Raw genomic sequence first — 10,844 nt, forward strand, 5'->3', positions numbered from 1 at the left:
TCTCCCTTCCCCAGCCTTGTCTGGAGACCCCGCTGGCCTCCGGCGGTGGATCCGGGCGCGCGGGACAGACTTGCGGTCGCCTTAGGACACGGCGCCCTGCGGGGAACAAAGACCCGCGCCGCGCCGGGGGAGTCAACCCCGCTTCTCCAGGCCGCTTCTGGTCCAAAGACACCCACACCGGTGTGGGAGCCCCAGGTTGCACTCGGGCAAAAAAAAAAAAAAAAATCCCTTCCCTTCCTTGCTCTGCAAAATCGATGGGGTCGGTGTGGCTTTTTGAAGAGGGGGGAGTGTACACGTAATCCACCTGCTGGGAGAACGGGCCAGGGCAGGGCCTTCCCCGCGAAGGGAAGAACCACCGCGGCAGGAACGTATCCCCGCCCTCCACCCCGCTAAACCCCGCACAAGACCCCCAGCTTCCCTTGGGTCTTTCAGTATTAGAAACAATCTAGAAATCAATCTCCCTTGATTTATGGTGCCTGCCTTGCGGCGGCAGGAATCTCCAAAAACCTTAAAAGTGGAGTAGCAGCGGAGTTGATTTAAACTGGGAAGTCTGTTTCATCCACATGTATTGGTACACACACACACACCCAGTAAGAAACCTGACTTTTTACTTTACAAGGTGCGAATACAATAGAACCTGAAGTTCTTGCAGCGAGAGGCCCATTTACGTGGCCGTATTGTGTTTAATGCGGGAGCACCCGCCGCTGCCATCCCCGACGTGCGGTTCACAAGCATCTCCCCAGAACCGCGGCGGAGAACTTCAGACCTCGGCTCCCCGGCTCCAGAGGCAGGAAAGAGTAAGAGCGTCCCCCTCCCCGCCCACACCCCAGCGGTGGCTCCTTGGCTGTTGTTGCCTGGAAGCCTAGAGGTTCTGCCAGGAAGAGTCACAAAGTCCCAAGCCAAGGGTCCTCCCGTCTTGGGCCAGTTCGGCACTGCAGGAGGTGCGCTGGGAGGAGGAAAGAGCTGCCTCTAGGAGGGACGCATCCCTTACCTTATTCCCATCTGCCAAGGGGCTTTCTCAAAACACTGCCTTACGAGGGGGCGGGGACGGGGTCGGGGGGAGCCTCAAAGTGAACTTGCAAAAAGCAAATAGAACACTTCTCTTTGCTTTCCTCCTCCTCTTGTGTCTCCAGAAAGTTGGCCTTCTCCACTCCATTTCCTTCTGGTTTTCCTCTTGGGACTGCTGAAGAAAGCCCCATACAGCTCCCACCCAGAAGATGTCTTTGGTAATCTTCAAATCTAGTGGGAAACATGGAGCTAGCTGGCTGCTCGTTGACCTAAGAATGGAAAGGAAAGTGGCTCCCAGGAGTCCATGAACCTTTCTGGAAAGACTGACTGCCTCCTCCGTCACAATGCCGATCCCTTCTCCTGTTCTCCTCCAAATAGTTCCTGGAGAGGGCAACACCAGGCCACAGACACTTCTCTTTCCATCCACGGAGGGCCCGGGGCAGTGTTGTTGAGGGAACCACAGTTAGGAGCGTCAGAAACACCGGGGCACCAACACTGCCAACAGTTTTGGGAAACAACTTACTATTTGACATAAAATGAACACATGGCACATTGGAGACTTAATGGGCTTCTTTTCACTCATTTTACAGTTTAGCTCTTTTGTTTTGAATCAAATATGGGAGAAGGCACCAGAGTCTTTTTGCTGCTTAAGATTTTTAGAAAGCTTTAGGCAAAAACCTTCATTGAAGACCACGGGCAGAGACGTTGGGAGACCTCTGAGATGTTGGAGAACCATTCAGATTCTTCCGGGAGAAAAAGCTGAGGGTCAGCTCTGGGTAAAGCCAGACTTCCATTTCACTGACCAGCTTTCCCCTGCAAGGAAAAGGCTTCCTGGGGGCTGCTATCCTCAGAGGGAAACAGAAAAGGAGGCGTGGGGAGGGGACCCAGAACCTGGGTTGGAGACTGAAGCCCAGGGTCTTCGCAGCAGTGAATGAAATGGGTGTAAAGCTAATAAAACATCCTAAAACAGATTAGCCTGCAAAGTGCCATCAGAGATGGAGGAGTAAAATGGGGGGGGGGGGAGAGAAAAAAAGAATGGTTTAATCGAAGCATCTTAAGCAGCCTGACCCCCAAGTCAAAATGATTTAAAGGTTTTATTAGGAGAACAGATGGAAGATGAGAGCATTTCTCGCCGCAGAATGGCCCTTCTTGGACACTCATACGCTGCATGATATAGCATTATATCAATCTCCTTATAGCTCAAGATATAAATAAAAGGAAGAATGTATTCAAACTCTTCTATTTGCCAGCAACCTCCCTTGGGTTGCTAACTCTGAGGAGAAAACAGTAGGAGAATTGAGGCTATAAAAAAAAAAAAATCAAGAGCTACTAATGTGACCCAATTGCTGCTATTTATTTAATGGAACAGTCATTATTTTCTTTCTTCGACATATATCTGATAACGAAGCAAAAAGAAGGGAAAATAATTATCAGTGTGCCACTTTAGATACACACAAACAGAGACTTCCCTGGTGGTACAGTGGTTAAGAATCCGCCTGCTAATGCAGGGGACACGCGTTCGAGCCCTGGTCCGGGAAGATCCCACATGTCACGGAGCCCGTGTGCCACAACTACTGAGCACGTGCGTTGCAACTACCGAAGCCCACGTGCCTAGAGCCTGTGCTCCACAACAAGAGAAGCCACCACAATAAGCAGCCCAGGCACCACAACGAAGAATAGCCCCCGCTCGCCGCAACAAGAAAAAGCCCGCGTGCAGCAACGAAGACCCAACGCAGCCAAACATAAATAAATAAATAAATAAATAAATTTATATTCAGAAAACACACAAACATTTGCCAGCTTTTTCATTTTATTGATGTTCTTTTAATACATGTTTAAGATTAAGATTAATATATGCTTACGTTTAAGATTAAACTAGTGCTCAAGTACTAACAGCACAGAAAGCAATTCTGGATTAAGGTTTTATTTATTTTTTTAATAAGGCTCAATTAGATGGAGAACAGAAATGAAATTCTTCTCAAACATAAAAATATGAATTGAACTGCTTCTTTTTAGATGGATCTTTAACATTGACTTGACCACATGGACACTGCAAAAGAAATAAAACAAGTTACTGTTGAATTATTTAACAATCATCTTGAAGGAGTACACTTCTCATGGTGAAAAAAAGAGACTGCTAATAACGTTCTATAGATTATTTGATCTACCTCCTATAGACTAAGAGGAGAACGATGGCAACGTCTGGCAAATGGTTCTAATTAGGGTCCAAGAATCACTTCCTAAATGCATCCTTCCAACTTCAAGAATTTTACTGTCAAAACCTCACCCTTAAAAAATCCTCCAGTCCTCAATTCAGGCAGAGCTCTTATGGGTTTGATTAGAAACAGCTAATGGCACAGGTAGGAACATCCATAAAAGTGAAGGCTTAATTTTTCAATACTGGCTACTGTTAATACAGGCATTTAATGTCAATTCCTTGATTAGAAAGTAGGTCGGTTAGAGGAAATAACTTCTTCTTGCCCCCAAACATACAGTCAAAGTGGTCTATAAACAGAGGTTATCTGTTTATAATCTTAACTGTATAACAATTTACCTTACTAGTAGTATGCTTTTAAAAAGTTAGAGTGCAGAACCCATTCCCATTTATTTTTTGTTCAAAATAGGGAAGTATTACATAGTTAGTTCATCTTAATCAGTGAGCACAGAGATATATGGCTGCTGAAATATACATTTTAGGAAACGTACAGCACTAAGTTTGGAGTAGCAAGTTTCATGGTTATTTTAAAGACAGAGTAGAAAACAACCACAGAAAGAATGGGCGGGGTGGGGGGGAGAGAAGGAGAAGAAAGAGGAGGGAAGCGGGAGTAGTAATAATAATAATAATAGTAATAATAATGGAGAAGGAGGAAGAGAAGGAGGAGAAAGAGGAGGAGGAAAGGAAGGGAGGGACACGGAGGGAGGAAATCATTATCATTATAAAAAACCCACCTGTCAATGTTGGGCAAGTATCTATTTATTCAGCTAAAAATGAAAAATAAATGCTTCCTGGGATCTAGTTTGCAATATTCCGGATTTCTTTTCCTGCCCTCTTTCTACTTGCCTACTAGTAAACACAACTTATTTGAAACCTCGTGAAAAGCTTCCTCGTAATAAAGAACTCCCATGAATTTCCAAACACAGCGTTTCAAGGAACTGATGCTCACGGTGAAACATTACAAAATTCCATTCACTTTAAAGGTCCTCTGTTGGTCTTAAGGACTTCATTGTCCATGGCCAGAGTAGCTTGTGAAAAGTGCACACCAGGCTCTATTTAGCACTTTTATTTGACTTGTTTTTCAAATAATAGGTATTTACGAAGTCACGGAAGCACCAAAAACTGCTGCCATCCTGCTGAATTGGTACTCACGTGTCTGCAGGTAGAGACGCATCATCTGCCTCTCTGCAAGTGGGCCAGCCGGGTGAGCACCATGTAGCCAGTAGCTGGGTCCACGTAGTTCAGCCCGCCAGCTTGAAGAGTAGTGAAATCAAACAATTCATTCATCTCAATATTCATCGTATCTCCTCACCATCATTCCTACTCATAAAATACTGCAACATTTTCTTCAAACAATATTAAACTTCTTCCCAGCAATTTTCGTGGCACTTGCAATTAAGGACTGAATGCATTCCAACATTATACAGGATCCAACTTTATGTGACATAAGGAGAAAATATACAGTTTGAGAAAAATGAGAAGTTGATGGAAAAACAAGAACTCCTCTATACCCAATAACGATGTAACCACTGCTCAGGTATTTTTCATTCAGTTTCTAGGTAACAAGTTTAATAACAGGTGATTTAATGACTTTAAGAGCTTAAGAGGCTGAAAATGAACTTTCACTCAGAAGTTGCAGTTGCAATTTCAGTACTTAAAATATGTGGATAATGATTTAAACTTACAGAAAAGGTGCTAATCAAAACCAACAGTCCTTCGAGAAAAGTACTGCCTTTACTATTATTTAACACTTTTCCTTACCGTCATCGTGTGCTACTCCACTGCACATTTTGCGCTGTTTTCTTTTTTTTTGGAGTGTCGTTAGTGCCATTTTTAAGCAAAATAAAAGTATTATTTTAACATATTAACACTCACTGCTTTCACGACTTTGATCAAAAGCAGCTTTTACTACAGCACTTCAGATATCAAGAAAGCATCCTCTATCTACATTCAAACATAGTCTTAAAAAGATGTCCCAAGCACACTGTGTGAAGACAAATAATGCAACCTCTTCTGTGGATTTGGGCCACATGAGTGATATTACTTAGCCTTGAGATTTTGAAGGGGAACTGTCTCCTGGGCTTTTTCTATAACCCTTTTACCACACAGTAACTCTGCACCCCTCTTGCATAGAGCCTTTCCATTAAAATACACGTGACACTTAAATATCTTCTTACATGTATTTTTGTGTATGCCGCAAACTACTTCTTCGGAGTGTCTTCCTTAGCGGCTGAATATTTTGTTCTGGTTCAGCTTTTCATCAACGATGCGTCATGAATAAAGCATGGAGTAAAAGGAAAACTAGAGTTCAAGCCTAGGCTTCCCCTAAGGCATTCCAGCAAAGTGAGCCCAGGGCAGCAGAAGTCCAGCAATCAAGTCCCAAGGCCAGCCTAAGGGGCCTCCCGAATCCTTTGGGGTCGCAGAAGCAGATTACATGAAACCAGCGGCACTGAACACTACTTTAGAACAACCGATTGTCAAGACCTCGCTTCTTTATTTACAAAGTCCGTGTTGGAAGACTTGGAAGAAAAGCAAAAGAACGCTGGGAACTCTGTTAGCAGACTTCTTTCCGCTTTTCATCGCTGGGGGTCTTCTGGAACCTGGGAGCCTGACAGATTGCTCCTGGGCCTGGGCTGCTCTCCTGCTTTCCAAGTCAACGGGGAAACTCTGATGGCTGCCCACACAAACGTAATTTGTCCTCAGTAAGTGAGCCTCAGGTAGTGCAGGCAACAGACAAAGGCAGGGCAAGGGTGTTGACAGTCCGACTGGAGAACAAGATGCCCAGTGATGCAGGTCAGCGCACGTAAGAGAGCTACCTGCCTGCAGGTGTGGAAGAAGGACCACTGGGAGGGGGCTCTGATTTGTTGAACAACAAAAACAAGCAGCTCATTATTGGGTTTGCTTATGGTCTCCTGGACAGCCATTTAACCTGCGATACTGACACGGATGAAACAGTGTGAATTCCTTGAGTGAGAAAAAGTTTCTTTCCCTTCCCGGGCTGATTGGGCCGGTCATTCCAGGCCACTGGTGTTTGCTCTATAGAGAATGACACTTTTTGCTTCTATTTACCACATTTATATAGTGAAGTATGGGAACAAATTACACATTATTTTAAAAAGAGTATAAACAAGAACCATCAAAAGCTGCCAGTCATTTCCTAAAGAGTCTTTGTGCAGAAGTTTCAACACAGAAGTGGATCTCAGGGCCTACTAACTGCCCGTGGGAAAAAAAAGTCAACTTTAGGCAACCTCCAAGGTTCTCTTCTCTGCTCCCCTGGTTCAGGCCAAATAACACTAGTCATGTCAAGTGCTGGTCGCCCGCACTGTATTCAACAGGCTACTTTTGTATCTTTTCTATATCTTTATCATAGAACTCACTTGCTCTTTCAAGATGATACAAATTTAAACATGCTACCCTTAAACGTATGTAGTCTGTGTCAGAAAGCGTTAAGGGAGGTGATAAGTTTTGATATTGGTGCTAACAAGCAATTGTCAAATCCCCAAACCAGAAGAAAACACAGCTCAAGATTGTCTAGTAAAAATGTAAACGCCTATTTATACTTTCCTTTGTAACTCTGCTCCGATAGGTGGAAAGGACGAAAGGATGATAGCAAAAATTAAAATAAATTAAAAATAAGTTCATGTTTTATGTTTTCATTATTGAAATCATTGGATGGCAGTGTTTAACTGATAGTGCAGATAAACACACACATATTTCCCTGTGACTTCTCAGCTCCTCTACCTCCTCTATCAATGCCTTACACCCCTCCCCCAGCCCCAAACACACACACGCGCGCGCACACACACACACACACACACACAGAGGACAGTGATGACGGGCCCTAGACTGCGACCGGAGTTTAGCTCGGACACTGATCAGAAAGGAGTCGCGCTCATACTCGGGATAGATCCACGTTAACTCTTTGCCCGGAATAGGAAACCGTGGCCAGTTTTCAAGCGAAAAGTTCTGAGCGGGAAGCTTGCACGCCGTCAGACGCCCGAGGCAGGACTGCACCGGCCTCCGGCAAGCCCTCTCCGGACCGGGGACGCGCAGGCGCACCTATCACCGGGCGGCCGGGGAGGGCGGGGCTGACGGGGGGCGGGGCTGACGGGGAGGGCGGGGCGGGGTGTCTGGGGAGGAGGGGCCTCACTGCGCAAGCGCATGGCCCTTGGGGGCTGCGGTCCGGGCGGGGCGGGGAGGGGCAGAGCAACCCGGGTGCCCAGGAGGGACGGGGCGGGGTCTCACCGCGCAGGCGGCGGCTTGAAGCTCCGAGATCCTCCGCTCCGCCGCTGTTAACTCTTTGCTCGCCGGACGCCTCGCTGCTCCCTCCGGCCCGCCTTGCGAGTCGGGCCCGGAGCCGCTGCGGTCTCCCTGCTAAGCGGAGCAGAGGGTGAAGCTGAGGCGCTGTCGGAACGCTTCTCCGACCCGGGGCGGTTCTGGCGGCGGGGCGGCGGACGGCAGCCACCCGAGCGCAGCGCCCGCGGACACCGGGACCCGCCAGGCCGCCATGGCTGCCGCCTGTGGGAGGCGGGGCGCTGGGCCCACGGGGTGGTCCGTACTGCTCCCGCCGAGCTTGGCCGGGCCCAGACCCGCCACTCCGGACCCCGCCCTCCGACCCTCGACCCCGGACCCGCCCTCCGGTCCTGGACCCCGACCCCCACCTCCTGACCTCGGCCTTCCGGACTCTGACTCCCTCTCCGACCCAGGGCCCCGGCCTCCGGACTCGGATCCCGCCCTCCGACCTCTGACCCCTCCCTCTGGACCTGGATCCCATCTTCCGACCCCCGACCCGGACCCCGCCCTTCGATCCCTGCCCTCGGACCTGGACCCCGACCCCAGCCCCGGCTCTCCGGCTCCGGACCTTGACCCCTGACCCCGGATCCCGCCTTCTGGTCCTGGACCTGGCCCTCCGAGCCCAGACCCCCGACCCCGCCCTCGCCCTCCGGACCCGGACCCCGGCCTTCCGCAGCCCCACCGGCCCTGCCCGGCAGATAAAGTGGACCTTAGGCAGCTGAGGAGGCTCCCACAAGATGCGGGGACGGGGAAGAACGTGCCTTTTCCACTCTCTGGACTTTCATTCTAGGTGTTCCATTGGTCTTCTGAGGTGACACGTGGACCTTTTTTCTCGTGTCAAACTAGTCTTGGGATCTTTCAGCGTAATCGCCACAACTAAGATGCCAGAAAGTGATCAGAATACCCCAGGTTTGTTTATAACCCGTTTGGGCTCGTCCAGAAAAGGCTGAGTATCTACAGGTGATGTGTGCTTGGAGGGCAGCTGGAAGGGGAGCCCTCACGGCCTGGTTCTTTGGCCCAGACTAAAATGAGGACCAAAAGGAAGAATGGGCGGTGGTTTCATGTTGCTAAGTATTTGCAAAATCCAAACTAAAATTATATTTCCTGTCCGAAAGATGAGAGAAAGTTATCCTGCTACCCTCCACAAAATTAAATTTGAGAAAATTAGCCCAAGCCCAGGAGGTAACTTCAGGCACTAGAATTAAATTAACACCACTCCTGACTCCCACCCTCACCCTGTGTTTCAGGCTTGAAGAGTAGCCGTTTTGTAAGTGTTCTTAGCTTTTTGAGAAAATGAGGGCAGGAATTGATCCCTGAGGACAAGAGTAGATTGTTGAGTGGTACAGAAGGATGACCCTGGACCATCACCACCCCTTTTTTGGCATCTGCATTTACCTATAATCATATTTGGATTCTCTTAGTAGGTGCTGATTGAAACGACCCTATTGGTCTGTTATAGTGAATCTCATAGTGAATTAATAAATCGGCATCCTGTTTTGCAGACCAATTTCCTTTGTGTTGGAATAATAAATTAGTTATCAGGCTCTGGAGACTGCTTAGTGATCTGAGAAGTGTTCAAAACGTGGAAGCCTGAGGAGGGACCCTCAGTAAAGCTATGGAAAAAGCAACTGTGATTAGAAAAAGGAATTCACCATAAATCAGTTGTGTGTGTTTGTTTTTTGTGTTTTTTTGTCAAACCAAATTATCAAATAAAGGAAATAAGTCTGGAAGTTCCAGTTGATTACATTGTTTTTTAAATTGAGGATGAGGATCTATTAATAGTTCATGACAGTAATTCAAAGGGTGGAGACCAAATTTTATAGAAATGAAATAGACTAGACCAGGTTCAAATAGAAAATAAATAGTCATCTAGGAAGAGTAAACCCGTTTGTGCAGCTTTTGCTTTGGTGGATGTGGGGCAGGTGTGAATATAAAGGGGTAGGAGCAAGGGAGATCTTTGTGATAATAGAATAGTTCTGTGTTCTGGTCATGTCAGAAGTCTACACATGTGTTTAGAGGTAGAACTAGAGTACTTTGTTCCAATGTCACATTCCTGGCTTTGATTTGTGTTACAAGTGTATAAGATGTAACCAGTGGGGGAAACTGGGTGAAGGGAACCTGTATTATCTTTGAAACTTCTTGTGAATCTAATTATTTTAAAATTTAAAAACAGTACTTGGAAAAAGAGATGTTAAAAAAAAAAATAGCTTTCGGATTACCCGGTAAAGCAGATCATGAATTAACCAGAACCTTTCCTTATCTCCTCCATCCCCAGGTTTAAAAATCATCCATTAGTTAGTAAGGCCTTTGGGCATTTAGGCTTAGAAAGCTGTTTTGTGGGACTTCCCTGGTGGTCCAGTGGTTAAGACTTCCTGCTCCCAATGCAGGGGACCTGGGTTCAATCCCTGGTCAGGGGACTAGATCCCTAAAAATCCTGCATGCTGCAACGAAGATCCTGCGTGCTGCAACTAAGACCTGGTGCAGCCAAATTAATAAATAAATAAACAAACAAACAAAAAAAAGCTGTTTTGTACTATTCACGTTACATGTGTGTGCATTCTTGTATATCTTTAAACATAATCTGAGCTGGAAATCTGTATAGTTAAGAGTTGATAAAGTATTTTAGTACAAATCGTTTCCAAACAGATTTGATAATTAGAGTGTCATTTAGACTTTGAATAGATTATCTGCCCGTTTCAGTTTTCGTCTGATCTTCACACTCGGGAGTCAGTGTCATGGCACGTCAAGTAACTTTCATTCACTGCATCTCTTGTTTGAAAGAGCCTTCTTGGATCTTGACCCTTACCTTATTCTAGCGTGTGTTCATTTCTTCTCAGACTGTCTGCGCTCCCAGTAGACACACCTGTATGAAAATGGGGGCACAATGTTCCACCTTAGAATGGTAAATGTAGTTCCCACTTTATTTATGAAGCATTTACACCCAGGTTTGCTTTAGAAAGAGTTCTCTGCCACATCTCTGCATGTTACATGATACAGCATATATTTTATACCCCTTCCTATCACCTGTGATGTTTGTGTTGATACTGAACATGTTTGTTATTTGGAGGAGGAGGAAGGTTCAGAGAAATGTGTTTCCCTAGGCTTCCCTAGGCATTGATTTTTAAATAGTTACATTAGGCCTGTCTAGGTTGTAGGCTGTGGATCACACAGCTTTGTCTGGTTACAGTAAAAGGGATGGGCTCCCATCACCGTGAGGCAGGACTTGATCTAGGCGCAGTGCCACAGCCAGGGCTCAAGCTCCTTTCCCAGCTCTGCCTCCTCATTGCTCGTGGCCTTTTCAGGCAGGTGCTTTTCTCGTGGGTGAAGG

General features: G+C 46.6%; 1 protein-coding gene and 1 long non-coding RNA gene across 2 annotated transcripts; one reads left to right on the top strand and one right to left on the bottom strand.

The window, feature by feature from the left end:
* Positions 1 to 2,916: 2,916 nt before the first annotated feature.
* On the bottom strand, positions 2,917 to 7,732 carry LOC309606858 (uncharacterized protein C1orf53; the record flags this gene model as incomplete). Its single annotated transcript, XM_082344492.1, is given in 6 exon segments — positions 2,917 to 3,058; positions 4,376 to 4,396; positions 4,400 to 4,477; positions 7,374 to 7,402; positions 7,405 to 7,597; positions 7,601 to 7,732. Coding segments are annotated over 6 exon segments (525 nt in total). The 3' UTR covers positions 2,917 to 2,986.
* Positions 4,362 to 9,246, top strand: LOC309606862. The gene is made up of 2 exons (XR_014232086.1): positions 4,362 to 4,484; positions 7,476 to 9,246. It is a non-coding gene; the product is annotated as an uncharacterized lncRNA (long non-coding RNA).
* Positions 9,247 to 10,844: the final 1,598 nt, after the last annotated feature.

The sequence above is a fragment of the Balaenoptera borealis genome, assembly GCF_965194805.1.
Source record: "Balaenoptera borealis genome assembly, chromosome: 1".
NCBI classification, from domain to species: Eukaryota; Metazoa; Chordata; class Mammalia; order Artiodactyla; family Balaenopteridae; genus Balaenoptera; species Balaenoptera borealis.